The sequence below is a fragment of the Rhinoraja longicauda genome, chromosome 5, assembly GCF_053455715.1.
Source record: "Rhinoraja longicauda isolate Sanriku21f chromosome 5, sRhiLon1.1, whole genome shotgun sequence".
Classification (NCBI taxonomy): Eukaryota; Metazoa; Chordata; class Chondrichthyes; order Rajiformes; family Arhynchobatidae; genus Rhinoraja; species Rhinoraja longicauda.
In genome coordinates this window covers 9,659,631-9,685,035 of record NC_135957.1, presented here as the reverse complement: position 1 = coordinate 9,685,035, position 25,405 = coordinate 9,659,631, and the positions used below count along the sequence as shown (strand labels likewise).

The 25,405-nt window shown below is 46.2% G+C and overlaps 1 protein-coding gene across 3 annotated transcripts in view; it reads right to left on the bottom strand.

Moving 5' to 3' along the window:
* The window catches only part of anapc1 (anaphase promoting complex subunit 1), a 132,238-nt gene that overhangs the window by 26,667 nt on the left and 80,166 nt on the right, over window positions 1–25,405 (bottom strand). For all 3 annotated transcript variants that reach the window (XM_078398895.1, XM_078398894.1, XM_078398896.1), the window contains 13 exons: window positions 22,757–22,835; window positions 21,661–21,697; window positions 21,484–21,557; window positions 18,073–18,251; window positions 17,682–17,911; window positions 15,239–15,357; window positions 13,684–13,955; window positions 12,062–12,296; window positions 9,243–9,334; window positions 7,612–7,746; window positions 4,714–4,796; window positions 2,340–2,418; window positions 459–533 (listed from right to left, as the gene is read on the bottom strand). In XM_078398895.1, the coding sequence (XP_078255021.1) occupies window positions 459–533; window positions 2,340–2,418; window positions 4,714–4,796; window positions 7,612–7,746; window positions 9,243–9,334; window positions 12,062–12,296; window positions 13,684–13,955; window positions 15,239–15,357; window positions 17,682–17,911; window positions 18,073–18,251; window positions 21,484–21,557; window positions 21,661–21,697; window positions 22,757–22,835 (1,689 nt within the window). The remainder of the gene's footprint in view (window positions 1–458; window positions 534–2,339; window positions 2,419–4,713; window positions 4,797–7,611; window positions 7,747–9,242; window positions 9,335–12,061; window positions 12,297–13,683; window positions 13,956–15,238; window positions 15,358–17,681; window positions 17,912–18,072; window positions 18,252–21,483; window positions 21,558–21,660; window positions 21,698–22,756; window positions 22,836–25,405) is intronic.

Below are 25,405 nucleotides of genomic sequence, written 5' to 3'. Positions count from 1 at the left end.
CCAATTATCCTACAAACCTGCTTGTCTTTGGAGTGTGGGAGGAAACCAAAGCACCAGTTTCACGCGGTCACAGGAAGAACGTACAAACTCTGTGCAGACAACACCAGTGGTCAGGATCAAACCGTGGCCTTTCGCACTGTAAAGCTGCAACTCCACCACTGCACCACCCATGGTTATCCACCCTTTTTGTATTTGAATTAAGCATCATGGAAACAGGCCCTTCGGCCCACCACGTACACGCCGACCATCGATCCACCCGTTCACAATAGTTCTATGTTATCCCACGTTCTCATCCACTCCCGACACACCAGGAGTATGTCAAACAATACACTGGAAATCGTTATAAAGTTCACACCAGTGCAGATTTGAAATGGTATTAAAATCTCCTAAAAAAAAGTGCTGCAATATAAAATAGATGGAAGTGAAATGAAAGAATATTAAATGACTAGAGCACTTACTGTGGGAACGTTGCTATTAATCCATGCTGGGCTTGGCTTTATTTCATCCCACATGATTAATCCTCTTGCTAAAGTCTAGGGAAAGAAGCAGAAACACACTATGTTCAGCAAAACAATGGGATATTTCCATATTACGCAACAAAAAAAGCTTTTCACTGGTACACCTGACAGTAATTAGGGGTGGCACGGTGGCACAGAAGTAGAGTTGCTGCCTTACAGTGCCAGAGACCCAGGTTCGATCCTGACTTCGGTTGTTGTCTGTATGGAGTTTGTGACCGTGTGGGATCCATAGCTCTCCATTCCTTGCATATCTATGTGGCTATATAAGAGCCTCTTAAATGCCTCTATTGTATCTGCCCCCACCACCCTTATCAGCGCGGTCCAGATATTCACCACCCTCTGTGTAAAAAAACTTGCCCCGCATTGCTCCTTTAACTTTGCTCTGTTATCATCAAAGCGATGACCTCTAGTATTTGATATTTCCATTGAGACCCGACTGTCTACCCTAACCATGCCTCTCATAATATTATATCATTCTATCAGGTCCCCTTTCAACCACGCAGTTCCAGAGAAAACAATCCGGGTTTGTCCAACCTCTCCTTATAGCTCATACCCTCGAATCCAAGCATTGTTCTGGTGGACACAAAATGCTGGAGTAACTCAGCGGGTCAGGCAGCATCTCGGGAGAGAAGGAATGGGTGATGTTTCGGGTCGAGACCCTTCTTCAAACTGACCAACATTTTGTGTCTACCTTCGATTTAAACCAGCATCTGCAGTTTTTCTCCTACATCGTTCTGGTAAACCTTCTCCAAAGCCTCCAAATCCTTCCTGTATTGGGGCAACCAGGATTGCACACAATACTCCTAATGAGGTCTCACCAAAGTCCTATAAAGCTGCAATAAACCTATAAATTCCTTTATTCCTAAAAACATAAACTTATAAATCCTCACAAGCCACAATGCATCAATTTTCCATTGCTTTTCTCTTCCTATCCCGCATTGTCGGTGAGTTATCTGGGCAGGTAACTTCACTTCAACATCATGTCCAATTATATCAGGTAGCACCTTATCAAGAAAGCTATTAAATATATCTTCTTGAAATCCAGACACAATCTCTTCAACCCTTTACCTGCACACTACGTTCCGCTGTGCTCTCTTTATTTCTACTAAATACAAGGTTTGCCCACATTGATTTCAATCCAACAAATAGTAGACACAAAAGGCTGGACTAACTCAGCGGGACAAGCTACTACAAATAGTAGACGCTGCCTTACACCCCCGAGACCTGGGTTTGATCCTGACTACGGGTGATGTCTGTGTTGTTTGTTCATTCTCCCTGCAACTGCATGGGTTTTCTCCGTGTGCTCCAGTTTCCTCCCACACTCCAAAGATGTGTAGATTTCCAGACTGACTGGCTTCTGTAAATTGCCCCTTGTGTGTAGGATGTGAAACCGGGACCACACAGAATTAATGTACCAGGTGACCGATGGTCAGCGTGGACTCAGTGGGTTGAAGGGCTTGTTTCCATGCTGTATCTCTAAACCAAACTAAACAAGAGAATTTCTCCAGTTACATTTCAGCAAAAAAGCACTATCACAAGAATCCGTTTCTTCATAGTACCTGCCTAAACTACCACCTCCGGTAGCTTGTTCCTTACACCCACCACTCTCTGTGTGAAAAAAGTTACCCCTCAGGCTCCATTCCTCTCATGATTATGTACATCCCTATAAGATCACCCCTTCATCTTCTTGCCCTCCAAGGGATAGAATCCTAGCCTGCTCAACCTCTCCCTCAGAGCGTCGAAACTGGGCCACGTCCTGGTAAATTTTCTCTGCGCCCATTCCAGCTTGAAAGGGGGCTGGAACTCAGCGCCATTACTCACCCGCATAAGAAGAAATTCGGGCTTCACAAAGTCCAGCAAGTACTGAGTGTCTGGAGCTCGAAGCCAATCTGCAATAGACCTGTGTAACATAAAAGATTGGTCCCTTATTCAATGGCACCCATCACAGAAGTGGCATTTTTGAAAAGCACAAAAGGTAATTTGCCAGGATTTATCTTGATGTCAAAGAAACAAGGAACTGCAGATGATAGTTTACACAAAAGGACACAAAGTGCTGGAGTAACTCAGCCGGTGTCAGGCGACATCTCTGGAAAACATGGATAGGTGACGTTTCAGGTTGGGACCCTCCTTCAGACTGATGCTCTAGAATAAGGGGTGGCACGGTGGCGCAGCAATAGAGTTGCTGCCTTGCAGCGCCACAGACCTGGGTTCGATCCTGTCTACCACTGTACGGAGTTTGTACGTTATCACTACAATCGCGTGGGTTTCCTCCCACACTCCAAAGACATGCAGGTTTGTAGGTTAATTGGCTCCAGTAAATTGTAAATTATCCCTAGTGTGTAAGATGGTGCTCGCATATGTTGTGATCGCTGATCAGTGCGGATTCGGTGGGGTGAAAGGCCTGTTTCCACACTGTATCTCCAAAGTACAGTCTAAAAAATCAGTCTGAGGTATCCCAATCCATAAAATCACCTATTTATGTTTTCCATGTTCAGCCTAACCCGCTGAGTTACAGTGCCCTCCATAATGTTTGGGAGAAAGACCTATCATTTATTTATTTGCCTCTGTACTCCACAATTTGAGATTTGTAATAGAAAAAATTACATGTGATTAAACTGCACATTGTCAGATTTTATTAAAAGCCATTTTTATACATTTTGGTTTCACCATGTAGAAATTACAGCTGTATTTATACATAGCTCCCCCATTTCAGGGCACCATAATGTTTGGGACACATGGCTTCACAGGTGTTTGTAATTGCTCAGGTGTGTTTAAATGCATCCTCAATGCAGGTTTAAGAGAGACCTCAGCTCCAAGCTTTCCTCCAGTCTTTCCATCACCTTTGGAAACTTTTATTGCTGTTTATCAACATGAGGACCAAAGTTGTGCCAATGAAAGTCAAAGCAGCCATAATGAGACTGAGAAACAAGAATAAATCTGTTAGAGACATCAGCCAAACCTTAGGCTTACCAAAATCAACTGTTTGGAACATCATTAAGAAGAAAGAGAGCACTGGTGAGCTTACTAATTGCAAAGGGACTGGCAGGCCAAGGAAGACTTCCACAGCTGATGACAGAAGAACTTGCTCTATAATAAAGAAAAATCCCCAAACACCTGTCCGACAGATCAGAAACACTCTTCAGGAGTCAGGTATGGATTTGTCAATGACCACTGTCCGCAGAAGACTTTGTGAACAGAAATACAGAGGCTACACTGCAAGATGCAAACCACAGGTTAGCCACAAAAATAGGATGGCCAGGTTACAGTATGCCAAGAAGTACTTAAAAGAGTAACCACAGCTCTGGAAAAATGACAGATGAGACGAAGATCAACTTATATCAGTGATGGCAAGAGGAAAGTATGGAGGAGAGAAGGAACTGCCCAAAATCCAAAGCATACCACCTCATCTGTGAAACACGGTGGTGGGGGTGTTATGGCCTGGGCATGTATGGCTGCTGAAGGCACTGGCTCACTTATCTTCATTGATGATACAACTGCTGATGGTAGTAGCATAATGAATTCTATCCTATCTGCTCAAGTTCAAACAAATACCTCAAAACTCACTGGCCTGCGGTTCATTCTACAGCAAGACAATGATCCCAAACATACTGCTAAAGCAAGAAAGGAGTTTTTCAAAGCTAAAAAATGGTCAATTCTTGAGTGGCCAAGTCAATCACCGGATCTGAACCCAATTGAGCATGCCTTTTATATGCTGAAGAGAAAACTGAAGGGGACTAGCCCCCAAAACAAGCATAAGCTAAAGATTGCTGCAATACAGGCCTGGCAGAGCATCACCAGAGAAGACACCCAGCAACTGGTGAATGAATCGCAGACTTCAAGCAGTCATTGCATGCAAAGGATATGCAACAAAATACTAAACATTAATATTTTCATTTACATAACATTGCTGTGTCCCAAACATTATGGTGCCCTGAAATGTAGGGACTATGTCTAAATACTGCTGTAATTTCTACATGGTGAAACCAAAATGTATAAAAATGGTCTTTATTAAAATCTGACAATGTGCACTTTAACCATATGTGTTTTTTTCTATTACAAATCTCAAATTGTGGAGTACAGAGGTAAATAAATAAATGATGGGTCTTTGTCCCACATATTATGGAGGGCACTGTACCCAAGCACCTATTGTCCTCCAGTTTACTTACAGTCTTATGTTACCTGTTCTATACCGTACCTGTTGTTTGTTTTCAGGTAGAGTAAGGCTAACGCCAGAGTGGCACCAGGACATGTAACATCCACATTCACAGTGTCGCCTTCCTGTCGCAGAACAGAATTACAATCAGACTTTAAAGCGGAAACAATGAAAACAAGATGTAGCCACGAGGAACTGCAGATGCTGGTTTACCAAAAAAGACACAAAATGCTGGAGTAACTCAGCGTTGACTTAACTCAACTCATCAGCGTATCTCAACTCACCAAAGTTCTCCTAGGATACTGCCTGACCTGGCGTACACTCGGTGATCGCCTCACCGAACATTTGCGCTCGTTTGCCACGACGGACGGGATCTCTCGATTGCCAACCATTTTAACTCCCCTTCCCATTGTCAGATTGACTTTTCTGTCCTGGGCCTCCTCCACTGCCAGAGTGAGGCTGCACACAAACTCGAGGAACAGCACCTCAAATGTGAACATTAGGATCTCCAATTTTAGGTAACTACATAACCTACCTTCATTTCCCCACTCCCCTGTATCCCACCTGGACACACATCCCACCCCCTCCACCTCCCTCTCTCTTCACAATTCACAACTCTTCAATCCTTTTGTCTCACACCTTCTGGCTTTTCATCTCTGGCCTTTGTCCATCATCTGCCCATCACAAAACCCCTCACCTGTATCAACTTATTACCTGCCAGGTTTTGTCCTGCCCCTCCAATCTTCTAGCTTCTCCCCCCCCACATCCGTCTGAAGAAGGACCCGATCCGAAACATCACCTATTCATGTCCTCCACAGATGCTGCCTGACCCGCTGCATTAATCTGGCACGTTGTGTCTTTTTTTTAACAATGGAAACAAATTCTATTTCCAGTACAACAATCCATATCTCCAACAGTAAATGTCAAATATTCACATTTTTTAAAAGAATGTATGAGAAAAGGTTGTAAAAATTACAACCACATTATGTTTTGAGGATAATGCTAAACATTCACGAGGTCAGTTACAATTAGAATATTAGCCTTGGTTTTAAGCTGTCTTTGGAGCGGCACGGTGGCACAGCGGTAGAGTTGCTGCCTCACAGCGCCAGAGGCCTGGGTTCGATCCTGACTATGGCTGCTGTCTGTATGCAGTTTGTACGTTGGTTTTCTCCGGGTGCTCCGGTTTCCGCCCACACTCCAAAGATGTTCAGGTTTGTAGATTAATTGGCTTTGGTAAAAATTGTAAATTGTCCCAAGTGTGTAGGATAGTACTAGTGTACGGGGATTGCTGGTCAGCATGGACTTGGTGGGCTGAAGGGCCTGTTTCTGCGCTGTTTCTCTAAACTAAGCTAAACTCTTCACATCAGCAACATTACTGATGGAGAAGATGTGAAATAGATTCATAAAGATAAACTCTGACTGAGACTTTTCAGCGATGAAATAAAAGCTGAGAAACAGGGACTCACTCTATTACGAAAAAAATGTTTACTAATGCCAGAAGTAGGCTTTTGACAAGGTAAACCAAAAAAAGTCTGAAAATTTGCAGATACATACTGAATAGCATAAGACCTGGATAGAGTGATGTGGAGAGGATATTTCCGCTAGTGGAAAAATTTCAGACCAGAGGGCACAGCTTCAGATTAAAAGGATGCACCTTTATAAAGATGAGGAGGGATTTCTTTAGTCAGAGAGTGGTGAACCTGTGGAATTCATTGCCATAGATGGCTGTAAAGGCCATGACATTGTTTTTTTTTAAAGCGGTGGGCCGAAGGGCCTGTTTCTGCGATGTATCTCTAAAGTAAACTAAACTCTTCACATCAGCAACATTATTGACAGAGAAGATGCGAAACAGGTTGACAGGTTCTTGATTAGTAAGGGGTCAAAGGTTACAGGGAGAAGGCAGGTGAATGGGGTTGAGAGGGAAAAATAGATCAGCCATGATTGAATGGTGCAGTAGACGCGATGGGCTGAAGGGCCTCATCCAGCTCCTATGCCTTAGGGACATGAACATATAACTAAAAGATCAAAGGGGAGGGAGGTGGTTAGAAAATTATTTTTTTTAATGTATTTTTTCAAGCATTTCTTGTGACTTAGAATGGCTCCCAGTGAGAGTGGCAGACACACACTTTAAGGAGATAGTTAGAAAATGGAAAATTAAACAATTATATTGGGAAAGGGCAAAGGAATATATTGAACAAAGTATATAAATAACACTTATGAGAGCCAGCATGCACTTGGATGGGCTGAATGGCCTCCATCATTCCATTGTGATTTGATAATGTTCGTTATTTATTCATTGTAAGCAGGAACGTGGACCATAAAGTTTTGGGGTGGCACAGTGGCACAACTAGTGGAGCTGCTACTCCATGGTGCCGGAGACTTGCATTCAGTCCCGACTTTGGATGCGCTCTAAGAATAGTTTGCATGGTCTCTCTGCGACTGCGTGGATTTCCTTTGGGTGCTGCAATTTCCTCCCACGTCTGAAAGACGGCCGGGTTAGGAGGTTAATTGGCCGCTGTAAGATTTCTCCTAGCACGTCCATCAATTATAGGAGCAGAAGTAGGCCATTCGGCCCATCAAGTCTACTCCGTGTAGATGAGTGGTAGAATCTGGGGAGATTTGATGAGAACATGGGCAGAACAAAATGGGATCAAGGCGACACAAGGAACCGCAGATACTGGAGTCTTGAGGACAAACACAAAGTGGTGGAGCATTTCCAGTGGGTCAGGCAGCATCTGTGGAGGGAATGGACAGGCGATGTTTTGTTTGGGGATCTTCTTCAGAATGAGCTGGGATTAATGTTGGATTAGTGCAAATGAATGATTGAAGGTCGGCATGGATTCGGTCGGCGGAAGGGCCTGTTTCCGTGCTATGTTTCTCTGCCAGTTGGGATTTGCACTATTTTACAATAGAATTTATAAGCAGAGCCGAAATACAGACCTTGATCTGATAACTGGGCGATTTGTGCTTCTCTCTTAGGATCCCAGCTTGGGCACGTCTATGGCCTCCAACCATGTACTGGTACAGCTGATCAGGGACGTTCAGGTCTGACATACCAATAAGATTACTCCCGTGCTGCAGGACAACAGGGAGATGTCACTACCATTCAGAACTTAAAACAGAGTACAACAAGAATTAACACTCTCAGCTCATCTACACACCACATGCAATCTCTACCATTGAGAACTTTGCTCCAACCTTTTTAGATGTTGAGAGAGATGCCTAGATGTTTATTTTGTTATTGTCACATGTACCAAGGTGCAGCGAAAAGCTTTTTGTTATGTGCTGTCCAGTCAGCAGAAAGGCTACACATAATTATAATCAAGTCAACCACAGTGTACAGATACAGGATGAGGGGAATCATGTTTAGTGCAAAATAAAGTCCATAAAGTCCGTTTAAAGATAGACAGAGGGTCTCCAATAAGGTAGATGGGAGGCCAGGACCGCTCTCTAATTGGTGCTGGATGGTTCAGTTGCCTGATAACAGCTGGGAAGAAACTGTCCCTGAATCTGGAGGTGTGCATTTTTACACTTCTGTAACTTGCCTGATGGGAGCGGGGAGAAGAGGGAGTGACCGGGGTGAGACTCGTCCATTATGCTGGTGGCCTTGCCAAGGCAGCATGAAGCATAGATGGAGTCAATGGAAGGGAGGTTAGATTGCGTGATGGAGAGTGGAGTAAAACAAAATGGGGAGTTAAAAATAATCATTGTTTTCAGCTCAGGTACGGACCACGTGCAATCTGTACGATCAAGAACCTCGCCCCAACATTGAACACAATGCGGGCACAGTAGCGCACATGGTAGAACCACTGCCTCACAGCACTGGAAACCAAGTTCAATCCTGACCTGTGTGGAGTTTGCACGTTCTCCCCGTGACCTGCGTGGGTTTTCTCCGGTTTCCTCCCACATTCCAAAGATGCTCAGGTGTGTAGGTTAATTGGCCACTGTAAAATTTCCCCCAGTGTGCAGGGAGTGGATGTGAAAATGAGATAACATAGAACCAACGCGAACGGGTATCAATGGTCGGCATGGACTCGGTGGGCTGAAGGGCCTTGCAATCGATCAACAAATAAATTGTGCCCCAAAGATAATCAGGGTGGCACAGTGGTGCGGCCACATAGTTGCTGCCTCACAGCGCCAATGACCATGCTTCGATCCTGACTGTGGGTGCTGTCTGTACGGAGTTTGTACGTTCTCCCTGTGACTACGTGGGTTTTCTCCAGGTGCTCCAGTTTCTTCTCACATCCCAAAGATGCGCAGGTTTGTAGGTTAATTGGCCACTGTAAAAATCTCCCCCACTGTGCAGCGAGTGGATGTGAACATGGGGTAACATAGAATGCTAATTGGCTTCTGTAAATTGTCCCTGGTGTTTGGAATAGAACTAGTGTACGGGTGATTGTTGTTCAGCATGGTCTAATATTATTAAAAACACATTATTAAAAGCCCCCACAGATTAATGCTAGTATTCACAGTTTCATTCTGGACGGCCCTACCAAATGAAAATTGCACAGAAATCCTCTTTGCCTCCCACTTTTGCTAAGTTTAGACATTGAGACAAAAATATAACTTACCCCAAGACAGACCATTCCAAGAGCGAGACCAGCCGCTAGTGAGTATGACTCCCGGTCCGTACAATTTTCCATCTCAGGGCCTGGAGGGCGACCTAAACAATGGAAACAAGACCAAAACAAATATCTTCTTAGTAACCAGTGGAGTCCGTCGCTGAAACAGGCACAAGGATTAACGCTAAATTTGTTTTCAATTTGATTTACGGAAGTTCTGACAGAAAGATAGACACAAAGTGCTGGAGCATCTCATCAGATCATGGCAGCGTCTCTGGAGAACATGGGTGGATGAGGTTTCAAAGTCTGAAGAAGGGTCCCGATCTATACTTTTTCTCCAGAGATGCTGCCTGGATCGCTACCTCCAGCACTTTTAGACACAAGTTCTTTGTTTTGACCTAGTTCTGACGGAGTGTTTACTGAACATAAAGAGTTGAATCTATCTCAGTTCCCCTGCAGATGGATACCTCCAACATTTTCTGCTTTACTCCCAGGAACTGCTGCTTCTTTTTTTAGAAGATGGCTTATTTTTAAGAAGAACGTTCCAGCATTGAGTCTCTCTTCCTAAGTTATTGTTTACATGACAAAAACTCTTGAACTTCTGTAGGTGTGCGATAGAGAGCATATTGACTGGTTGAGTCACACCTCGGTTCGGCAACTCGAATGCCCAGGAACAAAGGAGATTGCAAAAAGGGCAATGTAAAAATTTGGGGTGGCACAGCAGTAGAGTCGCTGCCTTACAGCGCCAAAGACCCGGGTTCCATCCTACTATGGGTGCTTGTCTGTATGGAGTTTGTACATTCTCCTCGTGACCTGCGTGGGTTTTCTCCGGGTGCTTCAGTTTCCTCCCACTCTCCAAAGGCGTACAGGTTTGTAGATTAATTAGCTTTAGTAAAATCGCAAATTGTTCCCAGTGTGTAGGATAGTGTAGGATCAGCGCGGGCTTGGTGGGCCAAATGGCCTGTTTCCACGCTGTGTCTCTAACATATTTAAATTCTAAAGTGTTGCTTTCATGCCAACTACTCGCTTGAACTTCGATAGAACGCATACTGACTGGTTGCATCTCGGTCTGGCTCTGCAACTCGAACACCCAGGAACGAAAATTGTAAAAAAAGCAATCTGAATCCTTCTATCCATATAGACACAAAATGCTGGAGTAACTCTGCGGGACAGGCAGCATCTCTGGAGAGAAGGAATAGGTGACCCTTCTTCAGACACTCGTCTCGACCCGAAACATCACCCATTCCTTCTCTCCAGAGATGCTGCCTGTCCCGCTGAGTTACTCCAGCATTTTGTGTCTATCTTCGGTGTAAACCAGCATCTGCGGTTCCTTCCTACCCCATTCAATGCATATATTTGTCCAAATGTAATTTGAAAGTCGTACTTGTACCTGTTTCTATTGTTTCCTCTGGCAGCTCATTCCGGACACAGAGCATCCTCTGAGAGAAAAGACTACCCCTGAGGTCCCTCTTAAATCTCTCTCTTCTCTCCTCTCACCTTATGCCTGTGCCCCCTTGTTTTTAGAATATTCTTCCCGGGTAAAAAAGACTGAGCACTCACTTCATCCATGCCCCTCATGGTCATACACCTCAAGAGTGTTTTATTGTCATATGCCCCAGAACAATTAAATTCTTACTTGCAACAGAACAACAGAATATGTAAACATGGTACTCTATAAACATCTTTCCTGAAGCTGGGTGATCAGAACTGCACACAGTACACCAAGTGTGGTCTCACCAAGGATTTGTATTGTTGGTGAGACATTCGGCATTCCAGAGGCCAATTTCCCCCTAAATTTCTTTTGCTTTGCGTGTGTTTGATGAACAGTTGGTTCCTGTTAAACACTCAGTTTAAAGGACGACTTCTCCCCAAAGTGAAGAACTCTCTCTACTTTCCCCAAAATGGACATCTTGGCTGATAAACCCAAACTCATGCCCAGGGAAGTTTGTGCTATGGAGCCATGGGAATGATACAACGTGGAAACAGGCCCTTCAGCCCAACCTACCCACGCTGACCAAGATGCCCCATCTACATTAGTCCACCTGCCCGCATTTTGCCCATATCCCTCTAAACCTTTCCTATCTGCGCATCTGCCCAATTGTCCAGCGCACGTTCAGATAAGTGTATAAGCAGCTAGCTACAAGAAAAATATTAACATCTGCCATGATTCTTTGTTTCCCTATTTTTTATTTAGTTGATAACCAAAGCTGTCAAGGGGTTGATTGAGTTTACGTATGAGGAGTGTCTGAGGGCTCTGGGCCTGTACTCAATGGAGTTTAGAAGGATGAGGGGGGACCTCATTGAAACATACAGAATAGTGAAAGGTCTGGACAGCGTGGATATGGAGGGCATGTTTCCACTAGTAGGAGAGTCAAGGACCAGAGGGCATAGCCTTAGAATAAAAGGACGTACATTTAGAATGGAGATGAGGGAGTATTTCTTTAGCCATAGGGTGGTGAATCTGTGGAATTTATTGCCACAGATGACTGTGGAGGCCAAGTCATTGGGTATTTTTAAAGCAGAGGCTGACAGGTTCTTGATTGGTACAGGTGTCAAAGGATATGGGGAGAAGGCAGGGGAATGGGATTTAGGGAGAAAAATATATAGTATAAGAAAATAACTGCAGATGCTGGTACAAATCGAAGGTATTTATTCACAAAATGCTGGAGTAACTCAGCAGGTCAGGCAGCATCTCAGGAGAGAAGGAATGAGAGAAGAGAGGGAGAAAAATAGATCAGTCACGATTGAATGGTGGAGCAGGCTAGATGGGCTGAATGGCCTAATTCTGCTCCTATGTCTCATGATCTTATGACTGTGAATCATCTCACCTATTTCAGTCAGAAGTACTTCAGCAATGTGCCGGTGTGCAGTGCCTTGGTACACAAGCCCAACGCCCATTACAGCAGCGACCTGCAAGTTGTGAGGGACATCCAGCTCGGTTGAGGTTGGAGGTAAGAGAGCAGGGATGTGAATGCTCAGCAGGCGGGTGACCGAGATGTCCATTGTGCCGAGTTTTGCAGCCGAAATTCCCAGCAGCAATCCAATGCTGGTCATCTCATGGCCCTGCCAGAAAACACAAGGGGAACCATGCCATTTTAAGTTCAGAAATAACCTTGCAAAGGGAAATTAAAAACAACGATCTTTGATCACATAATGTTAAACCACACTGTTAATCTTAGTTTTTAGGTTTAGAGATTCAGCATGGAAACAGGCCACTCAGCCCACCAAGTCCATGTCGACCAGCGATCACTTTGTACACTAGCACTAAAACACACACACTAGGGACAATAATTTTTTTTAACGGAAGCCAATTAACCTTTAAACTGCATTTCTTTGGAGAGTGGTAGGAAACCCGGAGCATCCGGAAAAAACCCACATGGTCTCAGAGAGAAATTACAAACTCTGTACAGACAGCACCTGAGGTGAGGATCGAACCCAGTGCTGTAAGGCAGCAACTCTACCGCTGCGCCACTGTACTGCCCCTGTATGTTAAACCACACTAAGACTACACCGGGAGTACAGCGAGCAGCACGGCGTACCACACCTTTGGAACGAGAGAATAGCTTCAGAGGGAGTGCAGTGGGGATTTTCCACAATTTAATTAATCGCAGCTATTTACTGAGCAAACCTCACCCTGCTGTACAGAGTGGGTGCTGTGTCATGCTATCTTCCGCAAACATCAACCGGTTCCAGATCAATGCGCAACTTTAATTCTGAGATGATAATTTCTAATCCATCGAGAACGTAGTTGAGCCATCGAGAGGAGGGCCGACGAGAGAAAGGAAGGTTATCGAGAGCAAGTGTGTGAGAGTATCCAAGTGTGTGTATGGGAGTGAGTGTTAGATTGTGTGTGTGAGTATCCAAGTGTGTGTATGGGAATGTGTGTTAGTGTGTGTGAGTATCCGAGTGTGTGTATGGGAGTGTGTGTGGGTGTGAGTATTCGAGTGTGTGTATGGGAGTGTGTGTTAGTGTGGGTGTGAGTATCCGAATGTGTATGGGAGTGTGTGTTAGTGTGTGAGTATCCGAGTGTGTGTATGGGAGTGTGTGTAAGTGTGCGAGTATCCGAGTGTGTGTATGGGAGTGTGTATTAGTGTGTGTGTGTGTGTGTGAGTATCTGAGTGTGTGTGTGTGTTAGTGTGGGTGTGAGTATCCGAGTGTATGGGAGTGTGTGTTAGTTAGTGAGTATCCGAGTGTGTATGGGAGTGTGTGTTAGCATGTGTGTGTGTCCGAGTGTGTGTATTAGTGTGTGCGCATGTGCGAGTGTGCGTGCATAAGTGTGTTTGAAAGTGTGTGTGGAAGAGGGAACGTGCAAGAGGGTGCCAAGAGCAGGATAGCGTGCTTGTACGCGCCTGTGTACGTGAGTGCATGCACGTGCGCGTGTGTGCGTGTACATGTACGTGCGTGTGGAATAGCCACGACGGGCGCTGTTTTCCGTGCACTGTCCCCCCACCTTGCTGAGGTAGTCATGAATGCTCATGGTGGTCAGTTTGCTGAGGTGCCCGTTGAGTCCCAGTGCCATGAGCAGGCCGGCGTACTCGTTGGTCAGCTCCGTGTTCTTCTGCCGGTTGTACACGATCCAGGCCGAGTCTATCTGGGAGGCGGGGGCGATCTTCAGCCCGGCAGCAACCCCGTTGTGAAAGCTGGCCCAGCTCGCCATGTTGGGCGGCACGTCTATGTTTCCACTGTTCAGATCAACTGTCGTGTTCCGCGGTAGGGCTCGGCCTAATAGTTTGGAGACAATGGTTCACGTTGCCAATCAGCACAGAAACCCAAAGCTTACCCCTTATGAACAACCATGAGGAACTCCATGAAAATAATTATGGAGGAGTGGCACTTACGTAGCACCTCTCCCCAACAACAACTTCCAATTTTTTTCTAGCACCTTTGACATTAGATTTTTTTTTAGATATTTTAGATTTAGAGATACAGCGTGGAAACAGGCCCTTCGGCCCACCGAGTCCGCGCCGCCCAGCGATCCCCCACATTAACACTATCCTACACACACTAGGGACAATTTTTACATTTACCCACCCAATTAACCTACATACCTGTACGTCTTTGGAGTGTGGGAGGAAACCGAAGATCTCGGAGAAAACCCACGCAGGTCACGGGGAGAACGTACAAACTCCGTACAGACGGCGCCCGTAGTCAGGATCGAACCTGAGTCTCGGGCGCTGTATTCGCTGTAAGGCAGCAACTCTACCGCTGCGCCACCGTGAAGGCAGGAGAATGGGGTTGAGAGGGATAGATCATCCATGATTGAATGGCGGAGTGGACTTGATGGGCCGAATGGCCTAATTCTGCTCCGATGACTGATGAACTTGTGACATAACAAGGACTCTACGTTCTCCCTGTGACTGCGATGGTTTCCTCCAGAGCATGGAGACAGGCCCTTCAGCCCACCTAGTCCATGCCGACCATCACTCACCCGTTCACACTAGTTCTACATTATCCTACTTTCTCATCCGCTCCCTACACGCAAATTACAGAAGTCATTTAACCTACAAACATGTATGTCTTTGGGCTGTGGGAGGAAACCGGAGCACCCGGAGAAAACCCACGGGGTCACAGGGAGAACGTATAAACTCCACACCGACAGCATCCCTAGTCAGGGTGGAATCCGGGTCTCTGGTGCTGTGAGGCAGCGGCTCTACCTGCTCGCCTCTGTGCCGCCCCAAAAAAGAAACCAAAACCCGGAGAAAGCCCCGCCTTCACTATACGTTACTTTAGACTTCAGCGTAACAGCAGGAAAGCAGGCCCTTCGGCACACCAAGTCCACGCCGAACAGCAATCACCATGTACACGAGCACTATCCTACACAGTCGGGACCATATACAAATTTACCGAAGCCAATTAACCTACAAACGTGTACATCTTTGGAGAACGTACAAACTCCGTACAGAGCGCACCTGTAGTCAGGATCAAACCCAGGTCTCTGGCGCTGTGAGGCCGCAACTCTATGGTGCCACCCCAAACTTAGAAGCGTTGACTTGAGAAATACTTACCAGTCAGGTTTAACTTTGGAATAGGAAGCGGTTCAGTTGGCACTGGGTGGTAGGAGAAGAGACTGAACATCCCTCTCCCTGGAGGGAGCGCCATTGTCCGCTGACACAGCTGCAGCAACCTGTCCCAAGTGGAAAAGAGCAAAGAGCTGGATTATACAAACATGTATAACAATAGGTAACAAGCAGCAGGATCTAACTTAACATTAAATCCTTTCAGACGCAGAGCAGGGTGACAATATCATGGTGTAAATTGATAGATTAACAGCCAGCATTCATGTAGAATTGTTCACAAACATGGAGAAAATCTCCAGACATGGAGACATCTCAGCAACCAGTTTACATTGCGTCACCTCCCACACTTTTAGTTTGAGAGATGCAGTGTGGAAACAGGCCCTTTGACCCACTGAGTCCGCGCCAACCAGCAGGCAGCCGTACACTAGTTCGATCGGACACACAGACGGACAATTTTACAGAAGCCAATTAACCCGCAAGCCTGCACATCTTTTGGAGGGGGGAAGGAAACCGGAGCATCCGGAGAAAACCCACGCATTCTCAGGGAGAACGTACAAACTCCGTAGGGACAGCACCCGTAGTCAGGATCAAACCCGGGTCTCTGGCGCTGTGAGGCAGCAGCTCTACCGCTGCGCCACCGTGCCGCCCTGTGGTTTGACGTGGAGAGCTGCTGCCTATGAGAGCAATGCAGATACTTATCACTGAGAACTGGAGCTCAGGACCACACTTTGACCAGCAAGGGGATTGTACGCCAATGATGGATCCTGCTCCTTGCATTGACAGACCACCAAGATCATTGAACATACAACAGTACAGTACAGGAACAGGCCATTCGGCCTACCACATCAGTGCTGAAAATGATGCCAGCTTATCTCCTCTGTCTGCACATAATCCATATCCCTCCATTCCGTGCATATCCATGTGCCTATCTAAAAGCCTCTTAAATGCCACTGTTTCCATCAACACCCCTCGGCAGCACGTTCAAGCACCCACCACTCTGTCAAACATTTTCCCCGCATATCTGCATTAAATCTTGCCCCTCCCACCTATGCTATGCTCTTTGGTCTTTGATTTTTCAATCTTGAAAGTAGGTTCTGACAGTCTATTCTGTCCATGGCTCTCATAATTTTGTCTACTTCCAGCGCAGACACGCTGCACGGTGGTGCAGCGGTAGAGTTGCTGCCTCACAGCTCCAGAGACCCGGATTCAATCCTGACTACAGGTGCTGTCTATATGGAGTTTGTACGTTCTCCCTGTGACCGCGTGGGCTTTCTCTGGGTGCTCCAATTTCGTCCCACACTCCAAAGGTAAGCAGGCTTGTAGGTTAATTGGATTCTGTAAATTGTTCCTGGTGTGTAGGATGGAGCTACTTTACGGGTGATCGCTGGTCGGCGTGGACTCGGTGGGCTGAAGGGCCTGTTTCCACCCGATAACGCAAAACCAAACAAATGGTCTCCCTGTAACTTCCAGTGTTCGAGAGAAAACAATTCAAGTTGGTCCAACTTCTCCTTACAGCGAAAACCTTTTGATCTTGGCAAACCTGCACTGTCTCCAAAGCATCCTAGTCTCTCTCTTCACATCTAATTGGACTTGATGACAGCTGCTTTCTCTGCCTTTTCATTTATTTTGTCTGTGTTTATTTTGTGGGTAGTACAGTGGTGCAGCAGTAGAGTTGTTACCTCACAGTGCCAGAGACCCAGTATCGATCCTGACTGTGAGTCATATCCGTATGGAGTTTGCGCGTTCTCCCTGTGACCAGGTAGGTTTTCTCCGGGTGCTCCCGTTTCCTCCCACATTCCAAAGACATGCAGATTTGCAGGTTAACTGGCTTCTGTAAATTATTGCTAGCGTATAGATTAGTGCTAGTGCACGGGGTGATTGCAGGTTGGCATGGACCCGGTGGGCTGAAGGGCCTGTTTCCGCAGTATTAGATTACAGCTATACTGCAAATTGTCCCTAGTGTGTGGGGTAGTGCTAGTTTACGAGTTGATCGCCGGTCGGCACGGATTAGGCCGGCCGAAGGGCCTGTTTCCGCACTGTATCTCTAAAGACTAACCAATGCAGTTGCCAACGAAGAAGCTTTGCTGGGCCATTAGGTTTGGGCCCTCACCAACTCTGTTGTACGTCGGGGAAGCTGCTGCGTTTCACTGCTCCCTGTTCCCTCAGATGAAAAATAGTGGAGTGTTGGTTTAGCTTCAAAGAGAAGTGGGGGCTCCCTTTACCCCATTTGTTCAATTATTCACACTTTTTGTGAAGGAGGTATATTTAGTTTAGATTCGTTTATTGTCACGTGTACCGACGTACAGTGAAAACCTATTGTTGCGTGCTAACCAGGCAGCGGAAAGACGATACGTGATTACAATTCACTCAATTATGATCTCTAACCGTGCGGCACATCTGCGTCACGCTGCCACGTGAATATGTTCCTTACCTGTTCTCCTTTTCCTCGATGAACTCGTGGTCGCTGACCTCCGGCATCTGCACGACGTTAACCCGCACGGGGTGCGTGCTCTGAAGGAGACGCCGTACCTCCTGGACCCGCAGATCTTCGTTCCAAATCAAGGACATCAAATCCTGGTTCATGTCGTTCATTCCGTCTTCCTCCTCCTCGGCTTCGTTTCCCGAGGAAGATCCATCGGATACCAGCATGTGGCCGATCGCCTGCAAACCAGACCAGAGTAAGCAGACCATATCGTCGAGCAACCTCCCAGAGGCTACGCTTTCAAGGTCATTGCGCACAATATGTTACAGAGGATAATTCAGCCAAGCGGACGAATTCTGCTTCTAAGTCTGACGGTCTTTATAACTTAGAATACACCTACGGATTTGGTCTTGTGCAGTCTTCCTTCGTGCGCTTGTTTGGAAAGATCCTGACGCCCAATAAGTGAACAGGCGGCTTCGGACCAGTCCGAGGACGGCTGGGATCGGCAGTGGTAGATGGCGTCCCGTATTGGCAAAGCAACCCCAAAGGGAACCGATTCCAAATCCATCAGAGTGAATCCTACAAAAAGTAACATAGCACGGTGGTGTTAACGTTGGATATCTTCTACAGAAGCGCCGTAGAACGCACTCCATTGGGACGCATCACAGCACGGTTTGGGAACAGCTCCGTCCCAGACCACAAGAAATTGCAGAGAATTGTGGACCATCACACAAACCAACCTCCCTTCCATTGGCTACATTTATATCTCATGCTGCCTCGACAAAGCCATCACCATAATCAAGGACGAGTCGCACCCAGGCCACTACCTCTTCACACCTTCTCCCATCAGGAAAGAGGTACAGAAGTGTGAAAACGCACACCTCCAGATTCAGGGACAGTTGCTTCTCGGCTGAGATCAGGCAACTGAACAATCCGCTCACGTTATTCCCTTTATCATGTACATGGCATTCCTTGGACTGGTCCAAAGCCGCCTGTTCACTTATTGGGCATCAGGATCTTTCCAAACAAGCACACGAAGGAAGACTGCACAAGGCCAAATCTGTAGGTTCATTCTAAGTTAGAAAGACCATCAGACATAGGAGCAGAATTAGGCCCCTTGGCTGAATTGTAATCATGTATCGTCTTTCCGCTGTCTGGTTAGCACAATAGGTTTTCACTGTACGTCGGTACACATGACAATAAACTAATCTAAACTAAATATATCTCCTTCACAAAAAGTGTGAGTAATTGAACAAATGGTGTAAAGGGAGCCCTCATTTCTCTTTGAAGCTAAACCAACACTCAACTATCAGTCTGAAGAAGGGTCTCGACCCGAAACGTCACCCATTCCTTCTCTCCTGAGATGCTGCCTGACCTGCTGAGTTCCAGCATTTTGTGAATAAATACCTTCGATTTGTACCAGCATCTGCAGTTATTTTCTTATACTCCACTATTTTTCATCTGAGGGAACAGGGAGCAGTGAAATTCAGCAGCTTCCCCGACGTACAAGAGTTGGTGAGGGCCCAAACCTAATGGCCCAGCAAAGCTTCTTCATTAGCAACTTCATTGGTTAGTCTTTTGAGATACAGCGCGGAAACAGGCCCTTCGGCCGGCCTAGTCCCGGATCAACTCGCACACGAGCACTATCCCACACACTGGGGACAATTTCCAATTTTACCAAAGCCAATTAGCCCACAAACCTGTACATCGTTGGCATTTGGGAGGAAACCGCAACACCTGGAGAAAACCCATGCAGGTCATGGGGAGGACGTTCAAATTCCTTACATGCAGCACCCATAGTCAGGATCGAACCCAGGTCTCTGGCGCAGAAAGGCAGCAACTCTACCGCTGCGCCACTGTGCCGCACAGTTAAACTAGACAGATTAGCGGCACCCCCAGTTTGACACCTGAAAGTGGATGATCCCAGCTTGTTGCATTGGAAACATGGGGGGGGGGGAAGCATTTGTAAACTAGTGTGGGTCTGTCGGTAAGTAAATGTGGATAACTGGAGCAACCTGTTGACATGTGAATTCACAGCCAATTTGGGTATGTGAATCTATCTTCGAAAGGAGTCAACATCTTAACGAGAGGATAACAAGGATGGTTAAAAAAAACAATTCAGGAAATGGCTAATCTTTAGACTGAACATTAGACTTTAGAGATACAGTGCGGAAATAGGCCCTTCAGCCCACCGAGTCCACGCCAACCTGCGATCACCCCATACACTAGCACTATCCTACACACTAGGGATAATTTACACTTTATAGAAGCCAATTAACCTACAAACCTGCATGTCTTTGGAGTGTGGGAGGAAGCCGGAGCACCCGGGGAAAACCCGCACGGTCACAGGGAGAACGTACAAACTCCGTATAGATATCACCCTTAGGCAAGATTGAACTTAGGTCTCTGGTGCTGTAAGCCAGCAACTCTACCACTGCGCCACTGTTTCGCCCATATTTGAGTATGTTTTAAACACAGTGAAAGGGTGGCAGAGACAGATAGCATATCTACATTCTAAAATAAATTGCTAAAGGGGAACCTTTGTAGTATATGTGTAGATATGATTGTTTTCAAAGAGTTGGCACAGGCACAAGGGATCAAACGCTCTCCTTCCGGGTTGCAAGATTCCACCTTCACAGCTGCCCCACTCCCAGGGGTTGTCGACGTGCCTCAAACAAGGTGACAGCATGGAAGTTAAGTGCCTAATAAACAGCTTTGACCAAAATTGGCGATTGGCTTATGTTGTCCACTATCAGTTTTCAAGAGAGAGTTATAGAAACATAGAAACATAGAAAATAGGTGCAGGAGTAGGCCATTCGGCCCTTCGAGCCTGCACCGCCATTCAATATGATCATGGCTGATCATTCAGCTCAGTAGCCTGTACCTGCCTTCTCTCCATACCCCCTGATCCCTTTAGCAAAAAGGGCCACATCTAACTCCCTCTTAAATATAGCCAATGAACTGGCCTCAACTACCTTCTGTGGCAGAGAATTCCACAGACTCACCACTCTCTGTGTGAAGAAATGTTTTCTCATCTCGGTCCTAAAAGACTTCCCCCTTATCCTTAAGCTGTGACCCCTGGTTCTGGACTCCCCCAACATCGGGAACAATCTTCCCGCATCTAGCCTCTCCAACCCCTTAAGAATTTTATATGTTTCTATAAGATCCCCCCTCAGTCTTCTAAATTCCAGCGAGTACAAGCCCAGTCTATCCAGTCTTTCCTCTAGAACTATATTTAGCATTTAGTTCTTAGGGCTAAGGGAATCAAGGGATATGGGGAAAAAGCTGGAACAGTGTCCTGATTGTGGATGATCAACCATGATCATATTGTACGTTTTCTATGTATCACCTTGATCCGCCCTCCCCACCCTCTTCTCCCCTCTCTCATCAGGCAAGAGCTGGAGAAATGTGAAAACACACACCTCTCAATTCAGTGACAGTTTCTTCCCGGTTGTTATCAGGCAACTAAACCATCCTGTCACCAACTAGAGAGCGGTCCTGACCTCCCATCTACCTCATTGGAGATCCTCGGACTATGTTTAATCGGACTTTACCTTGCATAAACATCATTCCCTTTATCCTGCATCTTTACACTGTGGACGACTTGATTGTAACCATGTATATTATTTCCGCTGACTGGTCAGCACGCAACAAAAAACCTTTTCACTGCACCTCGGTACACGTGATAGCAATAAGCTAAACTGTCAGAGGAGGAATCAATGGCCTCTGGCCAATAGCATGCTGGTGAGTGTTGCAGATTGAACACATCTGAGCACACGGCTAATGTGAAACATTAGATCTGGAAGCTCACCTAGGTTTGTCAGTGAAACCACCAATTTTGCGGCCAAGCTGGTGGCGGATATAGTGCATGGATTCAAGCTGCGCCTGAGAGAGAGAGAGAGAGAGAGAATGAAAGAAACGTAAATGAAAGCAAGTGTAATGTAATAGCCAGCAGCAGAACAAGCAGGATAAAGCAGATGTCCGTTACCTTTTGCTGTCTTCTTCCGCTTGCTGCTTCCTGTGCCCTGTGAAGTAATTTAGAACATACTGCAGTTTAGTTTAGTTGAGAGATTAGTTTATTACTCTGCCCAGACCTTCCAGCAGACATCCTGGTGCACTGGACGAGGTGGGAAATTCTCCCATCTTCTTCATCTAGATTTAGGTTCGCACAGCTGTCATTGGACTTATCATTCCAGGAGGATGTTTAGTTTAGTTTCGTTTAGAGATACGGCGTGGAAACTGTCCGCGCTGACCAGCGATCCCCGCTCATTAACGCTATGACTTCCTAGGGACAATTTACACTTATACCGAGTATACAAACCCAAGCCAATTAACCTACAAATCTGTACGTCTTTGGAGTGTGGGAGGAAACTGAAGATCTCAGAAAAAAACCCACGCGGTCACGGGGAGAACGTACAGACTCCGTACAGACAAGCCATAGTCGGGATCGAACCCACGTCTCTGGCAGCAGCTCTAACGCTGCCATGCCACCGAGATCTTTGGCTTAGTTTAGAAATACAGCCTCTTCGGCCCACCGAGTCAATGCCAACCAACGATCCCCCATACACTAGTCAGGAGGGTTAGTGGAAGCAGATAGGATCATTGCAAAGGCACATAGATATGCAAGGAATGGATTTGCCATTTACTATCCCCCACTTTTTTTCTTTTGGTTTAGGTTTATTATTGTCACGTGTACTGAAGCACAGTGAAAAGCAAGCCATCTAAACAGATCAGATACATCATAAATACATAAATAACATCAAAACAAACTCAAGTACAAAAGACAGGGCAAAGGGAGAAACAGAGTGAAGAGACAGCCTCGAACTCCACTGTATTTCAAGGTAGGTGTCTCTGGAGAAAAGGAATAGGTGACATTTCAGGTTGGAACTCTTCTTCAGACTGGTCTACCTTGAGGAGCTTTCACAGTGGAGCAGACGAAATATGTCGGAAAGAACTGCAGATGCCGGTTTATACGCTCGGTTATGAACCACCCTCTGCAGTTCCTTCCTACACATTTTGTATGCCCGTTGGACTTGTCACAAAATGGCGAAAGAAAACAGAACTTTTATCAGATAATTAATTACCTGCTGAGATTCTCAATAAATACAGGGATGGCTCATGGGAGAGTGCATTTTCATCACCAAGTGTGTACAATGCAAAACTCTGCAACACAGAAACGATGGGTAATTTAGCATCAGAGATATATCATATGATACAAAGTGCCGGAACTCAGCGGGACGGAACTCGACGGAACGGTCTGTCCTCAGCAGAGGCCTGCCTCACTTTTATTCCCCTCCGTCCCCACCTCAACGAGTTCCGGGTCCGCCAGGGCGTCGGGCTCTTCTTCCGCCGCCTCCGCGCCTTTTTCTATGGGAAGGAGTCCTCACCACCCAGTGATGACCCTTTCTCCCGTCTCCACCGGACCCCCTCCTCTTGGACTCCCCTGGATGGCCTTCGACCTTCTTGAGACCTTTCCATTTCCAACTGCCGGCGGGACATCAACCGCCTCAACCTTTCCACTCCCCTTACTTACTCCAACCTTTCACCCCCTGAACGTACAGCCCTCCGCTCACTCTGCAGCAACCCCGATTTGATAATCAAACCCACCGACAAGGGAGGTGCCTTGGTAGTCTGGCGTGCTGACCGGGCTGAGGCCAGACGAAAAAAATTGCGCCTCCTATATGATATGAGATATATATATATATATATATACTCTCCAAAGACGTCCTCCAAAACAGATCCACCATGTCTCTTCCTCAAGTTGTCAACAAGTATTTTCTCCCCACTACAACCCTGGACAGGTCACATTCACCACATGCAGTCAGGGTTAAATTGTCAGTTGATCCTTTCCCCAATTCAACACTCCCTAACTGAACTCCCTTTCCACGCGGGTTTTCTCCGGGTGCTCCGGTTTCCTCCCACCACTCCAAAAGACATACAGGTTTGTCGGTTAATTGGCTTTGGTACAAAATTGTAAATTGTCCCCAGTGTGTAGGATAGTGCAAGTGATCGATGGTCAGTGTGGACTCGATGGACCGAAGGGCCTGTTTCCGCGCTGCGTTTCCAAACTAAACTGTGGAACATTTCTCGCATGGATAGGAAAAGTTCAGAGGGATATGGGTTAAACGTGGGCAGTTGGGACTAGCCCAGATGGGGCATGATGGTGGGCATAGGCAAGTTGGGCCTCCGCTAGTACTTTAGGCAGCTCCCTCCAGAGACCCATCACGCTCCGAGTAAAAATTTTACCCTTCAGGCTTTCTTTCAATTTCTCCCCTCAACTTAACTCTGTATCTTCTAATTTTGGACTCCCCACCATAGATGAAAGATGCTATCACCCTATCATGTTCATAAGTCATAAGATGTCCGCAGCATGCTATTGAACCAATGTGATTCAACCATCAGAGTTGGTTGAGGGTGGTCTGAGCCTTGAGGATAAGTTTATTAGTTCTAGGAGCAGAATTGAGCCATTCGGCCCATCAAGTCTACTCCGCCATTCAATCATGGCTAATCTATCTTTCCCTCTCAACCTCATTCTCCTGCCTTCCCCCATAACCACCGTCACCCGTACTTAGAAACATAGAAAATAGGTGCAGGAGGAGGCCATTTGGCCCTTCGAGCCATCACCGCCATTCATTGTGATCATGGCTGATCATCCACAATTAGTAACCCGTTCCTGCCTTCTCCCCATATCCGTTGATTCCACTAGCTCCAAGAGCTCTATCTAACTCTCTTTTAAATACATCCAGTGAATTAGCCTATACTATGGCAGAGAATTCCACAAATTCACATCTCTCTGGGTGAAAAAGTTTTTTCTCACCTCAGTTTTAAATGGCCTCCCCTTTATTCTTAGACAGTGACCCCTGGTTCTGGACTCCCCCAACATTGGGAACATTTTTCCTGCATCTAGCTTATCCAGTCCTTTATAATTTTATATGTTTTTATAAGATCCCCACTCATCCTTCTAAATTCCAGTGAATACAAGCTCAGTCTTTCCAATCTTTCCTCAAATGACAGTCCCGCCATCCCGGGGATTAATATCGTGAACCTACGTTGCACTGCCTCAAATGGCAAGGACGTCCTTCCTCAAATTAGGAGACCTAAACTGCACACAATACTCCAGATGTGGTCTCACTAGGGCCCTGTACAACTGCAGAAGGATCTATTTGCTCCTATACTCAACTCCTCTTGTTATGAAGGCCAACATGCCATTAGCTTTCTACACTGCCTGCTATACCTGCATGTTTACTTTCAGTGACTGGTGTACAAGGACACCCAGGTCTCGTTGCACTACCCTTTTTCCTAATCTGACACCATTGAGATAATAATCTGCCTCCTTGTTCGTGCCGCCAAAGTGGATAACCTCACATTTATCTACATTATACTGCATCGGCCATACTAATCAAGTATCTGTCAATCTCCACTGTAAAAATATCCATTGACTTGGCCTCCACAGCCTTCTGTGGCAATGAATTCACACCCACTGACTAAAGAAATTCCTCCTCATCTCCTTTCTAAAGGTACATTCTTTTATTCTGAGGCTATGGCTTCCGGTCCTCGACTCTCCCACTAGTGGAAACATCCTCTCTGCATCCACTATCCAGGCCTTTCACTATTTGGTAAGTTTCAATGAGGTCCCCCCTCATCCTTCTAAACCCCATGCGACCCATGATTTTATAATCCTCTGCAAGGTCACCCCTCAGCCTTCTTTGTTCCAGTGAGAGTAAGATGTGTCC